The sequence below is a fragment of the Mirounga angustirostris genome, unplaced genomic scaffold, assembly GCF_029215605.1.
Source record: "Mirounga angustirostris isolate CCGP_5_RB_7025 unplaced genomic scaffold, mMirAng1.0.hap1 SCAF_2, whole genome shotgun sequence".
NCBI lineage: Eukaryota > Metazoa > Chordata > Mammalia > Carnivora > Phocidae > Mirounga > Mirounga angustirostris.
The window spans coordinates 32,503,128-32,525,292 of record NW_026991710.1 but is presented as its reverse complement, the minus strand read 5'-3'; the positions used below and the strand labels follow the sequence as shown (position 1 = coordinate 32,525,292).

The window sequence follows — 22,165 nt, the reverse complement described above, 5'->3', positions numbered from 1 at the left end:
TTAAAGGCAAATACATGGGATGGCAAGAAAGTGCTGCAAGTGTAGGAGAGGGGCCGCGGGGCGGAGAGGCCGTGCAGGGGAGAGGAAACAGCATGATCAAGAGAAGGCGTTAGTGGAGTTACTCTGTGATGGGGAAGTATCTTGCTTCTCTCGAACCTTAGTCTTCAGGGTTCGGAGCAAACTCAGATTAGAAAAGGGCTCCTACTTCCTGTGCAGAAAAGGGGCTGGAACTTGATTCTCCTGCTTGAATATGAGAAAAACACGAGTGCCCGGGGCCTACCGGCAGACTGCTCTTCTCTGGCAATGATGATGGCGGTCCGCGCAGCCTCTCGGTACTGCTTCAGGGCCATGTACAAGCGGAACAGGTACTTGGCATCCTGACATACAAACCATTACAGAAACATCACTTTCTTCGTTAGCTAACGGGAGAGACACCTAGAATTTTGCATTTCAGCTGGAATCCGCTTTTGATACAGTTTTTAAAAAATCCATTGAATAAAGAATTTATCAAGTATTTATTCATAGTTGAATATGTGCCAGGTTGTATTCTAAGTCCTTGAGAAATATTAGTGTGTTTAAATCCTCATGCCCTCCCCGGGAGGAAGGCACAATTATATACTAATCGCACTGGTGATAAGCAACCACAACGGGACCTCTCCAGAGCCTGGATCTGAGCCACAGTGGTCAGGCTTTAGAGTCTGTGCTCCTAACCCTACTCCATAGACTTATCTCCTGCATGCTTGAAATCAAAGTGTATTCTTACACGATGTACCAATTCATACAATTTCAAAAATTGCTACACCTATATATATATATATTTCTTTGGCCCATAAAAAACTTTGGCCTTTGACTATTTTTCTATTCCTATTCTCTTCACCTCTAGACAACTTCCTATGCTGGTTTCCTGACTATTAGACTAAGTGGACACTGGGTGAGCTGGCTGGGAAGAGTTTAAGGGCCTGTGCCCTTTGGCAGGTTAATTTAGCCTCCCTGTGTCTCGTGTCTCTACCTGTGAAATACTGGAAATGGACCTGGGGATCAGGTTCGCTATAATCCTCTCCTGCTATGACATTCTAGCGCCTTCTCTCCTAATCAGTACCATGACTTCCTTCACAAGAAAATCACCTCAAACATCAAAGCCAAAGGGAAGAAAAGGCTCAAGGGTATCCTCAAAGGAAACCATACTCATCAGGACTGAAAGAAGACCAATGTCTGTGTGAACTCCCGAGTCACGTACTTTGAAAATATGTTCTTAATGATTTATTTCTACTTTATATTTACAGTGAGTTACTTTTATGCCAAATACGATTGTTATTAATTCCCATAACTTTTGAAATATGAACAAAGTACGCTGATTTTTAGGGATTAATGCTAACTCATAGTTCTAATAATATTTTTCATAGTTCCCAAAATAAATACAACTCTTTAAGGGGCGCCTGGGTGGCTCAGTCATTAAGCGTCTGCCTTTGGCTCGGGTCATGATCCCAGGGTCTTGGGATTGGGCCCCAAGTCGGGCGCCCTGCTTGGTGGGGAGCCTGCTTCTCCCTCTCCCTCTGCTGCCCCCTCTGCTTGTGCTTGCTCTCTCTCTTTGCCAAATAAATAAATAAAATCTTAAAAAAAGAGAAAAATCTCTTCAACCTTTGAAGAAAATTGTGGGTGGTGAGAACTGCTATCCTGCGGGTGAGGACTGTGCCTGTTGCAGGTGGCAATGCCAATTTCAGAGAGTGAAAATATCCAATATCCTCTAAAATGCAGGGTCTGTCCAGCAGACCTCAAGCTGTGCTCACAGAGAAAATTTAATAAGTCTATGACGCAGAAGCCATTATAGGTAAAAACAGGGCAGAATAAAGTCAGATCATAACTAAACTACTTAAAATCCAAGTGACAACAATATTTCTAGTACCTTAGGCATGCCGTCACTCTCTCCCATCAGGTGGTCTATCAGCTGACTGGTCAGCAGTTCGTCTTTGGCCTGACCAACCTGTTGAGGAAGAGAAAGAAAATGTTAAATTCAGCATCTTAAAACTAGAAAGGAAGGGGAGTGGGGGGAGACAAAGAATCTTGTGCTAAGGAAATGGAATAAAAAAAATTGTAAAAATACCTGAAGTCAAGTGTCTGACATGATATAAATTTAGAGTCTTTCTTCATTCATTTGTCATCTCCATTAATAAAAGTCTATCCTTAGAAGCTATAGCTTCTCTAAGTGCCTATATCAAAAGTCCATATATATTTTTTTTTCTACACACACAATATACTTCTTGATGTTTCAGTAAAAACTTCCTTAAGGTAAGTGACTGTGACATCTAGATGACAGGGTCTTTAGCACAGGAACCGGGCCTTCTGTGATAACATGGCACCAAGTGCTGCATCTCCAGCACTCCCCAAGGACATGCCCTTGTCCATGGCCACCTGGAGTCCAAAGCCGAAAAAGTATGGCCATAGGAGCCTAGAAGAGAGCAGGCGGCAAGTGTGGGTGGAGCTCTGGAGAGGATGCTGGCCTGGAGACCTCGATCTGAGAGTCACCTCCATGATGGTCAGAGTTCAATCACTGATGTGTGGTGTGGTGTTGATCAGGAAAAATTATGGACCATATTGGAGGATGGAAATGTGTTAGTTTTAGCTAGTAGGAATAATTATTGACAAGAGTAGGAGGCTTAAGAGTCTTGTGTCTATAAAAAGGGGTGAGCCAAGAACAGAACTGGAACTCCACCAAAGGGAACGAACACTGAAGAGTGCAGTGCTGCCCTCCTCGCATTAATGACACAGTCAGAAAAGCTGCCAGAAAATGAAGGAGACGGTCATCAGGACACAGCAACATATGGCCTAGCTTGCTACACCTCAGGGGAAAGGACAAAGAGAAGTTAGAAAGTTCCTTGTGCACAAGGGATCGTAGTGAACCTGTGGAGTGGAGAGGCTCTTGTGGCTGCAGAATTTCTACACACTTGTGTGTCATCAGTGCAAGAAAGCTACGCTTTGAAAAATCTGTTGCCTCTGCTTTTACCACTGCTATAAGGAAGGGACGCTGTAAGGGAGAGAAATCCTGTACAGTTCCTCATCTTGATGGCTTTTGTGGATGGTTTTGGGTGAATAAGTCAGTACAGAGACATGGTTAAAGCAAGGGCTCTGGAGTCAGCCTGCCTGAGGTCAAAGGATCACCTGTGTGATCTTCAGCAGGTAACTCCTGGGGCCTCAATGAGGATCAAAATAATACCTAACTCACAGTACTGTTTTAAGGATTAAATAAGTTAATACCCTTAAAGGGCTTGGACTGGTGCTAAGCAGATGGTGTTGCCAGATATAGCAAATAAAAATACAGGGCACCTGGTTAATTTGAATTTCAGAAGGTTGAACACACTCAAAATGTTAGGATAGATGGAAAGGGGAGCCAGTAAGGAATAGATGTGGCCACTCAGAATTAAAATTAAAAGGAGGATGGAGACAGAATGCTGAGGAACACTTACATTTAAGGAGCAGAGGAGTCAGTGAAGGAGGCTGAGAAGGGACCATCTGGGAAGTAACTGGAGAAGCAGTGCTCTAAGGGAGTACAAATTTCAGGAAACACGCAGTACAATAGCATAAAATGCTGCCATAACATTGAATAAAGACTGAGAAGAGACTCATGTATTTAGCAAGTAAGAGATCAGTTGGGGACCTTTTAGAGAAGGTTTACAGTGAACCTGTGGGGAGGAGAGGCTCTGAAGTCAGTCCGCCTGAGGTCAAAGGATCACCTGTATGATCTTCATCAGGTAACTCTTGGGACCTCAATGAGGATACAAATAATACCTTATTTTTGTAAGGTATAAAATAATACCTTTACAGAGAGGTGAACGCAGAAGCTGACTGCAAAGAGGCAGGAGGGCCCCCAACAAGATAATGGATACTGTGAAGACCCATCTTTCTCATTCATCTCATGGGTTCACTCAGGTAATGATTCCCAACAAGGGCTCTACTACACACATACACCAAGAATGTATTTCAGAAACTTCAGGGGTAGAGGATGGGGGTGAGTGAAGTATGAATATTTTTAAGATATTCTCAATTACAGGATCAGCAGGTAAGAGTGCACAGATTATAAGAAAATTCAAGTCAGGGGAGGGAGTCTTAAGGTGGAAAGAAATGGAGGACTGGAAGGAAATTTATATCATCTATATAGTGCTTTCACTGAGCTGGGAACCAACATGTATTCAATTCGGCAAATATTTATTGAATGCCCACAATATGCTAACCATTCTATGAAAAAATGGGTCCTTGATCTTGAGGAGCTATTAATCTGAAGGGGGGTAACTGCAGTGGTAAGTGATGTTCAACTACTTAGAGAAGATTCTAAGGAGGGTGAAATTTCATCCAGAGGACATTTTAGGAAAGGCTTGTGTGTGAAGTGGGTCTTGCATGTTGTATAGGAGTGTGAAGACAGAGGTGTAGGAGGGAGGGTGGCCTAGGTGTAGGGGACAGCAAGAGTGAAGGAACAAAGGAAGGGGAGCCCCGAACTACTCACGTGAAAGTGGCCAGTCTAGTGTAGCATAGACAACTGACCTAGAGGAGTGAATAGGCAATTTGCTTGGAGAGAAGACTTAGGGTTTAGTCCTAGCTCTATTATTTTCTATTTGGGTGGCTTTAGGTTAGTCATATCATCCTCTGGGACCTCCGTTTCCTCATCAATAAAATGAAGGAGGTTAGACTGGATCACTGCAGGGGTACCTAAGATTCTGTGATTCTTGAAGGATAGCTTGGGAATAAATTGTGAGGCAATGGGGAGTCACTCAAGGGTCTGCAGCTGAAGAATACAAGGATTCAAAACTGGACTTTAGGAAAATTATCCAGTAGTGAAGTTCACAATGCACTTGTTTGAATGAAGTAAGCCCAGTAATGGATAATAAACACAAATATGTTGGTTTTATAGGCTACATGTCCCTGACTTAATAAAACTTATTATTATAAAATACATAGCATAACACCTAGAAGTAAATACTGTAGAATTAAAGAACACCAATAAAAGGAGAAAAAATTTGATAGCTGCAAGGGACATCTAGAATTTTGTCTGATATTGATTCTCTTGACTTTTCTGAGAAATGCTCCTACTTCCATTTCAACCATGGGGTTCTAGTGGGACTTTCGTGCCCCAGAGGACGCCATTCTCTATGACCAAAGAAGTGGGAATGTCAAGGGGTGGGAATTTAACCCAGTTTGCCAAAGCGGGATATTCCATCCCTGTGGCCACTAGTTGTTTAATCTTGGAATGGACATCTGAGCTAACCAAATCAGAGTCCTTCTGGATTTACGAATTTGGGACCAGAATTCCAGTCCATCTTTGGTAGGAAGGGTGGGAAATGTATTCTTGAGAGCTACTGGAAGTCTTGAGTCCAGCTTTCTGAGGAAGTAGGTCTTAGAAAATGTTGTGGATATGCAGAGAAAACCAGAGAATGTACCTATTTTTATAATAAAATAAAATGGCATTATGTAGATGGCCAGAGAATAATTTCCATTCTTTAATAATTTCACTGCAGCTTCAAATTCAGGTACTTTTAGAAAATACTAATTTTTATGTCACAATAAAAAACACCAACATTTATAACTGAAAAAGCTTAGAAATAGAATATTCCTAGCACCCAAATTATGGTTTCTAAAACTATTTCTCACTAAAAGGAATCAGAACTCCTTAGAGAAATGGCTGATTCCACGTCTGGGGCAAGAAATGGAACCTGGCCACAGCAATTAGGCAAGAAAAAGAAATAAAAGGCATCCAAATTGGAAAGGAAGAAGTTAAAGTGTCACTATTTGCAGACGACATGATACTATACATAGAAAACCCTAATAAATCCACCAAGAAACCATTAGAACTAATAAATAAATGTTGCAGGATATATAATCAATATGCAAAAATTTGTTACCTTTCTATACACTATTAATGAAACATTAGAAAGAGAAATCAAGAAAAGAATCCTATTTACAATCACATCAAAAAGAATAAAATAGCTAGCAATAAATTTAACCAAGGTGAAAGACTTGTACACTGAAAACCATAAGACACTGATGAAAGAAACCGAAGAAGACACAGATACAAGGAAAGATATTCCATGCTCATGGATTAGAAGACTATTGTTAAAAATGTCCCTATTATCCAAAGCAATCTAAGATTCAGTGTGATACCTATCAAAACTCCAATAGTGTGATACCTAATAAAACTCCAATGGCATACTTCACAGAACTAGAATAATTCTAAAATTTGTATGGAACCACAAAAGATCCCAAATAGCCAAAACAATGTTAAGAAGAACAAAGTTGCATGTAGGAATCATGCTCCCTGATTTCAAATTATACTACAAAGCTACAGTAATCAAAACAGTACGGTATTAGTACAAAAATAAACACACAGATTAATGGAACAGAGTAGAGAGCCGAGAAATAAACCCACACATATAGAGATGATTAATCTATGACAAAGGAGCCAAAAACACACAATGAAGAAAGGACAGTCTTTTTAATAAAAGTGTTGGGAGGGGCACCTGTATAGCTCAGTTGGTTGAGCATCTGACTCTAGATTTTGGCTCAGGTCATGATCTCAGGGTCAGGAGATCAAGCCCAATGTCAGGCTCCTTGCTGAGCGTGGAGCCTACTTGGGATTCTGTCTCTCCCTCTCCCTCTGCCCCCAGCTGTTTGTGCTCTCTCTCTAAAAAGAAAAAAATTAAATAATAACAAAATAAAAGTGAATAAGACAGGTGCAGCCCCTGCCCCACTCCCCCACAAAGTTGGGAAAACTGGAAAGCCAAATTGAAAAGAATGAAACTAGATCACTTTGATACACCATCCACAAAAATTAACTTAAAATGTAAAGACTTGAATGCAAGACCTGAAACCATAAAATTCCTAAAAGAAAATATAGGAGGGTAAGCTCCCTGATATCAGTCTTAGTGATGTCTTTATAGATCTGACTCCAAAGGCAAGGCAAACAAAAGTAAAAGTAAACAAATGGGATTATATCAAACTAAAAAGTTGCACAGCAAAGGAAACCATCACCAAAAGGAAAAGGAAATCTGAATGGGAGAAGATATTTGCAAACTATATATCCAATAAGGGGTTAATATCCAAACTATATATAAAAAATTCATATAACTCAACAACAACAAAACCAACCTGATTAAAAAGTGGGCAGAGGATCTGAATAGATATTTCTCCAAAGACATACAAATCGCCAACAGGCACATGAAAAGATACTGCACACCACTAATTATTAGGAAAATGCAAATCAAAACCACAATAATATATCACCTAACACCTGTTAGAATCGTTATTATCAAAAGGACAAGAAATAACAAGTGTTGGAGAAGATGTGGAGAAAAGGGAACCCTGGTACACTGCTGGTGGGATTTTAAGTTGATATAGTTACTATGGAAAACAGTATGGAGATTCCTCAAAAAATTAAGAATAGAACTACCATATGCCCCAGCCATTCCACTTCTCAGTATTTATCCAAAGAATACAAAAACACTAAATTAAAAAAAATGTTCCCTTATGTTTGTTGCAGCATTTACAATAGCCAAGATATGAAAACAAGTTTCCATCGATAGGATGAATGAAGATGTGGCATATATATACAATGGAATACTACTCAGCCATAAAAAAGAATGAAATCTTGCCAAATGTGACAACATGGATTGACCTTGAGGGTATTATGCTAAGTGGAACAAGTTCAAGAAAGAAAGATACCACATGATTTCACTCATATGTGGAATCTAAAACAAAATAAAACCAAAACAAATTCATAATTCACTCATAATTCATATCTTGGCTATTATATATATAATATGATATTAAAAATGAAAAAATAAAAAAAAAAACAAAAGCACTTCTAGAGGTCACCTTTGGAGGATGCTAGGGAACCAACTCATTATTCTTAAAACTAGTAAACAAAGGGGGAAAAAATCAAGTATTTACCCTATTTTTCTTTTATCTTAGTGTAACAAAATAGCTGATGTGGAATTCAGAAGGAATGACAAATATCATCATTTTGCAACCCCTAATAAAATAATGGATTTAAGTAATAAATATTAATGGCTGCTGAAATCATTAGGTGAAAGGCTGATGGGAAACCTTATAATGGAGGGATCAGGCTGACCACTTCAACATCCAATAATCGATCTTAACACCATAAAAACAGAGATGACAAATTATGGGCTACTATAGACTGAATGTTTATGTACCCTGCAAATTCATATGTTGAAGCCCTACCCCATGATGTGATTGTATTTGAGGATAGGGCCTTTGGGAGTAGTTAGAGTTAGATGAGGTCATGAGGGTGGGGCCCTTATGATGGGATTAGTGGTGTTATAAAAAGAGGAAGGGAGAGAAATCTCCTGGAAAGGCCATGTGAGGACACAGCAAGAAGGTGGCCATCTACAAGCCTGGAAGAGAGCTCTCATCAGGAACCAAATTGGCTGGCACCTTGATCTTAGCCTTCTCAGCCTCCAGAACTATGAGAAATAAATTTCTCTTTTTTAAGTCACCTAGTCTGGTAGTTTGTTATGGCAGCCTGAGCTGATTAAGATATGAGCCTACTTAAGCAAAATAAATCAATCAGAGAAAGACAATTATATGATCTCACTCATATGTAGAATTTAAGAAACAAAACCAGAGGATCATAGGGGAAGGGAGAGAAAAATAAAACAAGACGAAATCAAAAAGGGAGACAAATCATAAGAGACTCTTAATCATAGGAAACAAACTGAGGGTTGCTGGAGGGGAGGTGGGTAGGGGGATGGGGTAACTGGGTGATGGACATTAAGGAGGGCATGTGATGTAATGACCACTGGATATTATATAAGACTGATGAATCACTGACCTCTATCTCTGAAACTAATAATATGCTACACGTTGATTAACTGAATTTAAATTAAAAAAATTAAAAAAGATTCAAAATGGACCCAAATGAAATCCTAACGAGAAAAAAAAAAAAAAGATATGAGCCAACTGATGTGATGAAATAGGAAGTACATGGCACCATCTATGAAGTCATCCTCCTAAAAATATCAAATCTATGTCTGATCAAGTCTCTAGATTTAATTACCAGTTAGTGGGAAATACAGGAGATGGGGAAATTTGCATCCTAACTAGATGTCCAATAACATCAAGAAATGACAGAAAAATTGCAATGCAATGTTGGGAATGTAAAATGGTTTAGCTGCTTTGGGAAACAGTTGGGCAGTTCCTCAAAATGTTAAATATAGAGCTAACATATGGCCTAGCAATTCCTAGGTATATATATACCCAAGACAAATGAAAATACATGTCCACACAAAAACTCGTACACAAATGTTAACAGCAGCATTATTCATAAAAGCTTGAAAGGAGAAACAACCCACATGTCTAACAACTGATGAATGGATAAACACAATGTGACAGAGCCCAACAATGGAATGTTATTCAGTCATAAAAAGGAATGAAGTATTAGTACATGCTACAACGCAGCTGAACCTTGAAAACATTCTAAATGAAAGATTCCATACACAAAGGTCACATATTGTGAATGATTCCATTTATATGAAATGTCTAGAGTAGGCAAATCCACAGAGATAGAAAGTAGATTATAATAAAGAATACATATAACACAACAATTAAGACAGTGTGGTGGTGGTCCAGGGGAGACAAATCAATGGAAGAGAATATAGAATCCAACACCAGACTCACACAAAAATGGTCATTTCATCTATGACAAACACTCCATGGTAATTCACTGGGGAAAAAAAGGTCTTTTGATAAATGGTGCTGGATCAACCAGATATCCACATGGGGAAAAAAAGATTCCTGACTCCAACCTCACACCATACACTAAAGTTAATTCAGGATGGGCATAGGCCTAAACAAGAAAGTTAAAACAATCTAATCTCTAGAAGAAAACATATGGGATGGGCAATGATTTCTTAGATAGGACTAAAAAACACTAACCATTAGAGAAAAGCTGGATTTTATTAAAACTTCAGTATTTCTTTCCATCAAGACACCAATGAAGAATAAAAAGGCAAGCCACAGCTTGAGAAATTTTCACAATACATATATTTGATGAAAAGACTTGTATCTAGAAATTATAAAAAAATCCTACAAATCAGTAATAAGATGAGATGATATAATTAAAAATTAGAAAAAAGATTTAAAAAGCACTTCACAAAAGAGGATATCCAAATGGCCAATATACATATGAAAAGTTACTCTATATCATCAGTCTTTAGAAAAATGGATTAAAACCATAATGATATACCACTATACATCTATCAGAGTAGCTACAATGAAATAGACTGGTAAGTGTTAGTAAAGAGAGCACCTAAATTCTTTCACACTGCTGGTAGAGTATAAACTGGTACGACTTTGAAAAAAAAAATGTTTGGCAGTACCTACAACTGCTAAAATGTGTATTTTATGACCTAATAATTCTACTCCTGGATATATACCCAATAAGACAGAGTGTTACGTCCATCAAAAGGCATGAACCAATTTATGGCAACATTATTCATAATATGCCCAAACTGGAGACAACCCAAATGTTGTGGTACAGTCATATAGTAGAATACTACACAGCCACGAGTAAGAATGAACTATTGCTGGGCGCCTGGGTGGCTCAGTTGGTTAAGCGTCTGCCTTTGGCTCAGGTCATGATCCCAAGGTCCTGGGATGGAGTCTCGCATCTGGCTCCTTGCTCAGCAGGGAGCCTGCTTCCCCCTCTGCCCCTCCCCCTGCTCAAGCATGCTCTCTCTTGCAAAAATAAATAAATAAAAAATCTTAAAAAAAAAAAATGAATGAACTATTGCTGCATGCAGTAACACACATGCATTAACAGACTTACTGTTGATTGGAAGAAACTGGACACAAAATAGTACAAGATACGTATGATTCCATTTATATGCTAGACAGATACAATCAATCTATAAGGATAGAGGTCAGAATTGTGGTTGCCCTTGGCTGGGGGCACTGACTGGGAGGCAACATAAGAGAGGCTTCTGGGAGCTGGAAACGTTCTATATCTTGATCTCAATAGGGGTTACACCAGCGTACATATATGAAAAAATGAGTTATACACTTGGGATTTGTGCACTTTACTGCATGCAAGTTACACCTAAAAGAAAATCCAAAGGTTCTTATCTTTTGTATACAGATTTTGTACCCATAAATAAATGACATGATGTTTGGGATCTGCTTTAAAATAAAACAGGGAAAGGGGGGGTATGAATAAGATAAGATTGGTCATATGTTGATAGCTGCAAAATCAGACGACAGGTACATGGGACCTTGTTACACTATTTTTGCATGTTTTTTAAAACTTCAAAAAGTTTTAAAAAATACTGGCATTCTCAAAAGGTCTCATTACAGAGTTTACTTACAGTTTCAATTGCCATTTCTATTGCTGCATTATCTTCTGAGCTCGGACATTTCAGGAAATGTTTAAGTGCCTGAAATGAGAATTGTATAGCAACTGAAAATTTCCAGACCACTTTCACACTGGGGAAAAACAAAGCTGTCACACACGCAAAGTAATGATAGTTCCTGAAAGTATCTTCCTCTCAGCCAGGGGCAGGCATTGTCTTAAAATAGACCCTTAAAAGGCTGAGTGCAGTTTGAACAATGGAAGGATCCAGTGAACCCTCTGAAGAATTTAGTTCTGACTTCTGGTGAGATGAGAATGAAAAATGAGCCCTCTTTCACTGTGAAGGTATAATTATTTTCATTCATTTGTTCGTTCAACAGCTATGAACTGCCCCGTGCTGCTACGTACATGGGTTTGTGCTGGCTGCCAGGGATAATCCCAGGAAAGAGAGGATAAGGCCCCTCTTGTTGTATTATGCACAGCCTAACTGGGGAGATCTGTGTAATGTGATAATATAAGGAACCAATTATTTTAAGTCCTCACTGGCTAACGCCACAACATCACACCACACCTATGAAGAAATTTCAGGTTATAAAAGTTTAAGCGATAAATGGGCAGCATGACCGGTTGTTTTCATAGGTGCTGTGAGGAAGAAAAGTTGATTAGACATGGGGATGATCCCGAAGGTGCCACCCAGGAAAAAGGACTTGAAGACGCACAGGTCCATGTTAGATGGAAGGAGGGCAAAGAGGAATCTAGATGAGAACACGGATGGGAAAAGGCTAATGGGAATATGGGTTTCTTCAATGGAAATAGCTGGACGCCAACAGCTGGTTGGGAAGTTCCGGCTTGTTGGTCAATTTGTGGGAATTCTCTTGGGTGCCAGTTAAGGAGTCTGGACTTTATCTAAGTGGCCAGAAACCGTAAATTGGTGGCCAGAAGGCTGAGTTCACACACAGACATGTTTCTTTGGCGGGCGAGATATTACACAAATACCTGGGCCCATATTTTAAAATTGGGAGACCGAGACTTCTGTTTCTCATGAAAAATCCTCTGATCCGGCACTAGTAGGACCAACTCCTGAAAGGCAACGATGTTCTGGAAGCAGAAGCTATTTCCTCCAGACCAAATAGGTGCTACCCAGTGGTCCCCAACTTGTCACACAATGAATGCACAGCTTCACTTAGTTCCGGCCCTTGCTTGAACACCATAACCCCTGCTGTAGGGGCGCTTTAGCAATAGAAGTACACACCATTTGGGGCACAAAATGAAGGGTGAGTCATAGGGACAGAAACTAAAAACAGGGAAATAGAAATCATATTGTAATAATCTAGTAATAGGTGACCCAGGTTTGAATTAAGCTGATGGTCGTTAGAATGAAAAGGGACAGATGTCAGAGATACTACAAGGGAAGAATGTCATTGGCTGTGGAAGAGAGAGGATGATTTAAAATTAGCTCAGACTTCAGATCTGGGTATCTGGGAGCATAATATATTTTAAAATATTTCTGGGGTGCCTGGCTGATTCAGTCAGTGGAACATGTGATTCTTGATCTTGGGCTCGTGAGTTTGAGCCCCACATTGGGCACAGAGATTACTTAAATAAATAAAAAAATATTTCCCATAAGCATTCCTGGGGAGTTCAATGTATATTTTCTTGGGAAATACTAACACGTGAATATTGGCCACACAGCAAGAAGAATTTTCCAGCCTGAAAATGTCTTTTTTCTCCTTCAAAATATAAGGCGACACTTTGATAGTCTTCATTAGTAGTATCTTCAGAACCTACAACAGAAGTTCATTGAGTAAAATATCTGAGCAAAACTTGTTTACCTTTTATTGTTAACTTAAAAATAAGATCTAAAAACAGTTGATCTAAAAATAGGTGATTAAAAAATTTTTAACTGCGAATATCAGTGTTATCATCAGTGTTTGTTTTCATCACAAAACACATTCACCATCATTATCCCAAATACCAACTCTGTTCCATCTTCTTCTCACTCTTACATAGGAATCAGGACAGGAAATGATGAGGCTTTGTGAGAATCTAGGTTGTGGTCTGACATTACCCTTTGTGACTTTTATCCATCTCTAAGAGTCTCAATCTCATTTCCTGAAACAACAGGAACAACTAGGACGATAATTGCAATCATGATGTGCCTAGAGTTTCAGAACAATCATAGATCAACCTTAATACAAATGTAATCCATCTCCCTGTCTCAGCAATGCCTGGTTTAGACAACTGTCTGTATTTGTCAGACAAGTAAGGAGATAACATTCAAGTAGCCCATAGATGTCATTTAAAGATAATTATTGTTTTTCTTTAGGTTTGAAGCTTCAATATGTTAAGCACAGAGGAAGAAGGACCTCAAATCATTGTTTACATTTACCCAGGGGAGTCGGAGGCCCATTACTGCACCAAAGTATAACAACAGCTCTGGCCCTCCAGCCCAAGGTACATAGGAAGTTCACGAGAGAAGGGGTACAGAAAGGTGGAGAAAAGCAACTGTGCGTGTGTCCATGCGATACAGGATAAGCCACATCCTTATAAATGAGAAAACTTACAATGCATTAGTGCTATGGTGATTTGCAGTGTTAAGACAGAAATGTCATCTGTCAAGTTAAATATTACTGATTCTAATGTTGCTTTTATCTATACTTCCTTTTTTTCTTTAGCTCTTTATTTTCTCCAATTATCTGAATGGCTTTCTAAGATATTAGAAGATGCTTTTACCTATATGTTTCCTTAAAGACTGAAATAAAATTTTCTCATAAATCCTACCATCAATTCTTATGGTCATTTTGTGAATTTTAAAAAACAAAATAACACAGGGCCACCTGGGTGGCTCAGTCTGTTGAGTGTCGGCTCTTGATTTCAGCTTAGGTCTTGATCTCAGGGTTATGAGCTCAAGCCCCACTGGGCATGGAGCCCACTTAAAAAAAAAAAAAATTAAATTAAAAAAAACCCAAAATAACACAAAAGGACAAATACTTCATGACTCCACTTATATGACACACTATGAATAATCAAATTTATATAGACAGAGAGTAGAACAGTGGCTACCAGGGGCTGGGGGAGAGGGAAACGGGGAGATACTGTTTACTGAGTACAGGGTTTTAGTTCAGGATGATGGAAAAGTTCTGGAGATGGGTGGTGGTGATGGTTGTACAAAGCGAATGTACTTAATATATGACTGAACTGTACATGTAAAAATGGTTAAAATGGTAAATTTTTGTTATGTATATTTTTCCACACTAAAAACAAAACAAAATAAAATACCACCACAAATAACGTTATGTATGGCTCTTATAAAGTGAGAATCTGAACATTATTTCAGTAGTTTCTAAGAATAATTGCAAACAAGGGAAGAAAATCTATAAGCAGGTGTTCTCAGAATATAAAATTCTCTTTTGGACTTTCTTCTGGAAAATCACATCTTGTGTATATCACTCTTCATCAAAGTATAATCATAAAATCTTAATTTATAAGACAATTTAAAAAGTTTATGAAAATATTTCTTAAAAAATTCTTTTGTGTTTTCTGTTACCTTCATTTTGGAACCTTGTTCTAACACTGGTTGACAAATAGCAGAATTTGGGAAATCTGACCTCTTTTAAAGGCCCCCCCCCTCCAAAACCTTAATTTTTGAAAATGGTCTTATAATTTCATCTCACTTTGAGATAGTAGGAATCCTGAAGTCTGACAAGTAACATCCAGATATGCATGTGTCTATGTATAAATGGTGTGTGGGCGTGCCAATCTGATAATTAGATCGTTAGAGTCAAGTATACCTATGATACAAATCTTTAAGAGAAATTAGGGCAAACGGTGGTATTTACCAATAATGTCTGCATAGATTTCCATTTTGTTGTGCTGCTGGGCCAGTGTGAAAGCTTCATGATTACATTTGGACATAACAAGAAACTGGATTGCAGACCCGTAGTCACCCAACTGCAGAAAAAACCTAAAACAAAGTACTTTAATCAGCTTGACTCGTTTAAAATAAGTTTGTCATTTACACAATAAAATCTTTTTGCAACTATGAGAAGCCATTTAAAAATAAAAATTAGGCAAACCGCAGTTCTACGCTATATACTTATATTTGAAAAGCATACTCTCATACACTGACCACAACAAACAGACTTTAAATTTAAGCACTTAGACCTAACAAAAAAATTTAAAAAGAATAAATATTCGGGGCGCCTGGGTGGCTCAGTTGGTTAAGCGACTGCCTTCGGCTCAGGTCATGACCCTGGAGTCCCGGGATCGAGTCCCGCATCGGGCTCCCTGCTTGGCAGGGAGTCTGCTTCTCCCTCTGACCCTCCTCCCTCTCATGCTCTCTGTCTCTCATTGTCTCTCTCGCAAATAAATAAAATCTTTAAAAAAAAAAAAAAAGAATAAATATTCCCTTTGAATTTATTTATTTGATGAGGGGAAGTGGGGGCTTTCTTTTAAGGCTAGTTTTTGGAAGTCCAAAAATAATGCATTCTGTTACCTGGCTACCATTTTGGCGCCATCCAGAGACTGGGTCTCCCGGACAATACTGACTGCCTTTTCAGGATTGCTGAGGTGATCCAGATAGATGCGGATTACACTGTTCCACTGTTTTGCATTCTCATAAGCCACAACAGCTTCTTTGTATCTATAAGAAAGATTTAGTTCAGAAAAGCTTTCTTACCACTGTCATATTTAGGGGGAAAATGTCAATAAATGGGACAATGTTTTATTGATGGTGGCTGCTTATTTTTCTTGAACTTCTTTGTTCTTCATCACAAAGAATATAAGGAATCAGCTCACTGAAATGTGTTCTTTTTAGAGGTTTGATAAACTAACAGTAAAATGCTAATATCGAATTGCATTTTCTCATCTGAACCATACAATTTTTTACACTTTACTTTTTTCCCTCACTTTTTTTTTTTAGTTGGAAGATTATAATAGTAATATAAGCTTATTTTAGAAAACAGAAAATACAGACTATTTCACATTTACAGGTACAGCTGAGAGTGATATATAAAATCTTTGCACATCGACCTCTGGAGGGAGCTCAAGACTTCTCTTCATTCCCCACTAGCTCTCCAGTTCTTTCCATTTTAATAAGACATTTAGTGAATATCTCTGTTTCCTAAGGTTGCTTTTCTAAAGGTAGAGAGTATTGACCTTTAAGAATCTCTAAATATAGGGGCGCCTGGGTGGCTCAGTTGGTTAAGCGACTGCCTTTGGCTCAGGTCATGATCCTGGACTCACTGGATCGAGTCCCGCATCGGGCTCCCTGCTTGGCAGGGAGTCTGTTTCTCCCTCTGGCCCTCCCCCCTCTCATGTGCTTGCTCTCTCTCATTCTCTCTCTCTCAAATAAATAAATAAAATCTTTAAAAAAAAAAAAAAGAATCTCTAAATATATATTGCCAAATAACTTTCCAACGGCCACAGAGATTATATTCCCATCAGTCATGCATACAGAGTGCATTTTGACAATATGGTGATTAGTTTAAAATCTTTCACGAGGGTGCCTGGGTGGCTCAGTCGTTAAGCGTCTGCCTTTGGCTCAGGTCATGATCCCAGGGTCCTGGGATCGAGCCCCACATTGGGCTCCCTGCTCAGCGGGAAGCCTGCTTCTCCATCTCCCACTCCCCCTGCTTGTGTTCCCTCTTTGTGTCTGTCAAATAAATAAAATCTTTAAAAAATAAATAAAATCTTTCATGATATGATAGGTTAAAATAACATACTGCTGCTTATTATTTATCATTAATTAGTATTTATTAATAATTATTATTAATTAGTATTAATTAGTAGTGAGGTAGAGCTTTTTCATGTGTGTATGAAATAGAATTTTCATAATTGTGTTTCCTCCTCCGGGACTCCTTGCCTTTGAGTTTCTTATATCAAGATGCAGGGAATCTTTGTATATTTAGAATATTAACTATCCATTGTGATATCTTGATGCTGTTTTGCGGCTCATACTGTATAGTCAGAGGTGTGGAGTTCATATTTCTTCACTTTTCTTGTCCTCTGCATCCGTAAGTTATCCTTCTTGATAAAACAACGATCACTTTGTTTTCATGCCTTATGATATCAGAAATATCAACTTTAATATTTAACTCTCAAATAAAAAGAGACAGTAGCCTATATTTGAATACACAAAGGATCACCTGAGGTATGTAAGATATGGGAGAAAAGGAATAGTCTGGCACTTCAGGCCAGGGGAAGGGAAAAGATGTTTTCTTCCTCCCCTCTGCTTTTCATAGAGGTTGCAAAGGTTGATGGTTAATTTATCAAATTTACACAGTGCTTTAAACTTGTACGAGTTTGAGAAACTGTACAAACCTTCCATCTGCTTCTTTCGCTTTGGCATACTGCAAGTGAATCTTTGGGGAAGAAACACGAGGCAGAAGCTCACCAACTTTTGCCCTAGAATGTAGGTTTAAGAGAATGATGTCAGCACTATGTTCACTCCCAGAGTAGCTCCCTACAATCAAATGTTAGTTTTTAGGATTCAAAACACAGCTATCATCATCTTTAAAAAAATCTTGGCTCCTATAGGTAAAAGCAGACGTAACTGCTTTTCCTTCTGACACCACACCTCTGCCCTCCCTCTTTGTGGGAAAATGAAGGCAGTTCATTAGCTCTTCGGGAACAATAGGGCTTTTTTCCCTAGTAAGTTGTCTGATCAGAGATTTCCCCACACCAAACTGACAGGATGCGCTGTTCTTTGGAAAGCGAACTATGAATATGAACTCATCGAAGAAGAAGAAGGAGATAAAGAGAAGAGGGAACAGGATGTCCAGGCAGGAGGAACAGCAAGGAAACAAGAGGGGAGACCACACAGGACCCATTCATTTCCACACCTGCTCAGAACAAATTTTAGCAAATTCTTACCAATTCTTACAGCGGATGTAAACAGAGGCTGCTTTGTCATAATAGAGACCTTTTTCATACAGTTGGGCTGCTTCTGAAAATTGCTAAATTAATATGAGATTATTAAAACACTGAATTTATTACATGTAAGAGCGCATGAATATTTATGCAGAGAAAAGCATACCTTCATATTCTCCAATATGGCTCCACAGTCTCTTTTAAGGACCCTGCTGGGATGCTTTAGAGCCTGGTTGACCCCTCGGCGTATGTCTCCCATTCTTATGGACATCTGGGCCACCCCAGCCAGACATACTTCATCATGTTCCTGGAACCATAAGGCAAATAACTAACAAATCAGACCTTAAGTTAAACTGATGTATTTCAGCCAAAAAATTAATTTAAATCTAAAATAAGCCCAAATACTACTTTCATTAACCCTTTCAGGCAAATCTCAAGATTATGAAATAACACTGAGTCCTCTTTTTTTTTTTAATCACCTGTTACAAAGTTAAATTTTTTCTTTAGAAGTCCAGATCTTTTCAAATACCATATAATTTTACTCATATGTGGAATTTAAGAAACAAAACTGGTGAACATAGAGGAAGGAACTGAAAAATAAGATAAAAGCAGAGAGGGAGGTAAACCATAAGAGACTATAGGGAACAAACTGAGGGTTGCAGGAGGGGAATTGGGTGGGGGATGGGGTAATTGGTGATGGGCATTAAGGAAGGCACTTGATGTAATGAACACCGGGTGTTATATGCAACTGATTATTCACTAAATTCTTCCCCTGAAACTAATAATACACTATATGTTAACTAACTTGAATTTAAATAAAATCTAAAAAAAAAAAAAAAAAGAAGTCTATATCTTTTATGCTTAAGAACACATTTTTACCACCCCCTGTTATAATGCCTTGTATATCTTTGTATTTCTTCTTGGTATAAAATTTTATGTGAGAAGTAATATACTTGATACACAGCATAAATATTATGAACAAAATTAAGGAAAAAAAAACATTTACCAAATTGAAGATTTCTCCACTAGACATGATTAAACATTAAAAACTTTATGTAAAATTGTTTAATTCATTAAAGATAACTAAAGAACTTTTCAAGTAACTAATCCGTACTAGTGAAATAGAATGTCAGATTGCATTTTATGTGACAGCATGTCTAATGGAACATTCTGTGATGATGGAAATGTTCTATATCTGCCTGGTCCAACATGGTAGCTAATAGTCACAAGTGGCTCTTGAGCAGTTGAAATATGGCCAGTGTGACAGAGAAACTGAATTTTAAATTTTATTTAATTTTCAATAATTTAAATAGCTATGTGTGGCTAGTGGTTAGTGTATTCGATAACACAGATTTAAAAAAAAACACCTAGGGGCACCTGGGTGGCTCAGTTGTTAAGTGCCTGCCTTTAGCTCAGGTCATGATCCCAGGATCCTGGGATCGAACCCCACATCAGACTCCCTGCTCAGCGGGAAGCCTGCTTCTCCCTCTCCCACTCCCCCTGCTTGTGTTCCCTCTCTTGCTGTGTCTCTCTCTGTCAAATAAATAAATAAAATCTTTAAAAAAAAGAAAAAAAAAAACACCTAAAATATATGTAGCCGAAGAAAATATCAAAAACCTGAGCAAAGGATATGATCAGGGAATTCATAAAAAAACATATAACTGACCAATAAATAAAACATGCTCAGCTTCACTAATAATCAAATACACACAAAATACCTTTTTTTTTTTGGCTTATGAAATTGGTAGAGGAGATAAAATGTTAACATTTGATGTTGGAAATGTGGGGGGAAATGGACACTTTCATATATGGTCTATAGCTGTATGAGTTGCTATAAATTCTTTTGGAGAGCAACTTGACATTATAAAAAATTAAAAGCATACATTTTATGACCTAGAAATCCCATCTATAAGAATACATCCTTATACTATCTTATATATATATGTGTGTATATATATATATATAATATATACCTTATACTAATATATACTATCTTAGGTAGTTAAAGATACATGTATACTAGGTGGAATATTCATTGCAGTATTTTGATAGTAAAAAAAGCAAAAACAATTATAATTCAATAAGGGAGTGGATGAAAAAACTGTGCTACATCTAAACAACAGGATATTAGAAACTCTTAAAAGATTAAAATCGATTTGTATGTATTGACTTGAAAAACCATGAAGAAAGCAGAATGCTAATTTTCATAGAATGGATTTCAATTGATCTTTGCTAAATGAATGGAAATGAATGATTTCATATTTAGTAAGAGCCCACATTTCATACATATTTGTATGCTTACAAAAGATTCTGTGTGGAAATATATAAAACTATGAACAGTGGTTACCACTGAGTTGTGTGATAGAGGAGAGAATGGTAGGACTCTCACGTTTCGTGTTACACTGTTGTGATTTTTTAAATGGACTATAGTGAAATTGTATTATTTCTGTAATAAAAATTCTAGATATAAGATTTTCAATCTTTACAAGACAGCACGTAAAAACATCAACTTTCATTGCAAAATTTGGTTTCTTGAGCTAAAATTCTGGGATGGGAGAACGGCTTGAATAGTGGGTAAAGTACATGCTCTCCAGGATTGTCATGTGACAGAGGAAGCAGGAGAATGGACTTTTATGGCCTGCGAGTTACTATACGGGCTTATTGAAACTTTTATTTATGAGAGTGAAAGGAAAAGCCTCGTGAAAATCATAGCCTGTAAGTGGGAAGGGATAAAAATTTTACTCCCGACACTAATAAGAAGCTCATAGTTGGCATATAAAGGAAAAGATATCTTTTTCAGACTGATAAAAAATATTTTCATCTTTAATTTTTAAGTGTTTTTAAATGATTTAACTATATCCTTGCAAAGTTGTTAATAAACTGAAAAAGAGCTCACCTACCAGATATTGAATAAATAAAATGCAATTCTGACCATGGCTTTTTAAATGAAACTAACAAACGTAAAGATAATTACACATATCTTTATTCAAGGTTACCTTATGATCACCAGTTATTCCTTTCTCATAATGAGCCAAAGCATTTACATAATCACCCCTGAAAGAAAAATCAGAGTGAATTTTAATACATAAATATGTATCTTATTTACATATACAAGATTTAAAAGATAATCTTTGACACTGAGTTGCTTGAGCTCACAAAAGGTGTGATACACAACATGCAGGTTTTTTTCAAATGCAGTTCATTATTATTTGCTACTTTAAAAATAATTATAGGGGCGCCTGGGTGGCTCAGTCAGTTGAGCATCTGACTCTTCATTTTGGCTCAGGTCATGATCTCTTAGGTTGTGAGCTCATCCGAGCTGAGCATGGAGCCTGCTTAAGATTCTCTCTCTCCCTCTCCTTCTGCTCCCCGCCTCCTCACTGACTGAGTGAGCACGCACTCTGTCTCTCTCAAAAAATAGTAATTATAAAGCTGGATTATGCTAGACTGTAGGGTACTTACTTTGTAGTATATTAGGCATTTTTGGGAGCTACATTAAATGTGATGGGCCACTTTTGGGGGGAATCCTTTGTGTTTAAAAAATTATTTTTTAAATTCAAGGTTATATTAGTTTCAGATGTACAATGATTCAACTATTCTATACACTCCTCTGTGCTCATAATGATAAGTTACAGTTAATCCCCTTCACCTATTTCACCCCCCCAACTCCCCTCTGGCAACCACCAGTTTGTTCTCTATTTTTAAGAGTATGGTTTTTTGTCTTTTTTCTTCATTTGTTTCTTAAATTCCACATATGAGTAAAATCACATAGTATTTGTTTTTCTCCGACTGACTTAATTTCACTTAGCATTATACCCTCTAGATCCACCCGTGTTACTGCAAATGGCAAGACTGCACTCTTTTTTATGGCCAAGTACTATCCCATTGTGTGTGTGTGTGTGTGTGTGTGTATCACATCTTCTTTGTCCATTCATCTATCAGTGG

The 22,165-nt window shown here is 37.9% G+C and overlaps 1 protein-coding gene across 2 annotated transcripts in view; it reads right to left on the bottom strand.

The window, feature by feature from the left end:
* The window catches only part of WDR19 (WD repeat domain 19), a 100,131-nt gene that overhangs the window by 18,105 nt on the left and 59,861 nt on the right, over positions 1–22,165 (bottom strand). For both annotated transcript variants that reach the window (XR_010409335.1, XM_045881308.2), the window contains exons 21-30: positions 21,217–21,274; positions 18,387–18,527; positions 18,224–18,306; positions 17,672–17,755; positions 15,846–15,992; positions 15,190–15,314; positions 13,022–13,134; positions 11,367–11,435; positions 1,904–1,981; positions 281–377 (exon numbers count right to left, since the gene is read on the bottom strand). Coding sequence is in view for 1 of the 2 variants with exons in the window: in XM_045881308.2 (XP_045737264.1) it covers positions 281–377; positions 1,904–1,981; positions 11,367–11,435; positions 13,022–13,134; positions 15,190–15,314; positions 15,846–15,992; positions 17,672–17,755; positions 18,224–18,306; positions 18,387–18,527; positions 21,217–21,274 (995 nt within the window). In the remaining variant the exon portion in view is untranslated. The remainder of the gene's footprint in view (positions 1–280; positions 378–1,903; positions 1,982–11,366; positions 11,436–13,021; positions 13,135–15,189; positions 15,315–15,845; positions 15,993–17,671; positions 17,756–18,223; positions 18,307–18,386; positions 18,528–21,216; positions 21,275–22,165) is intronic.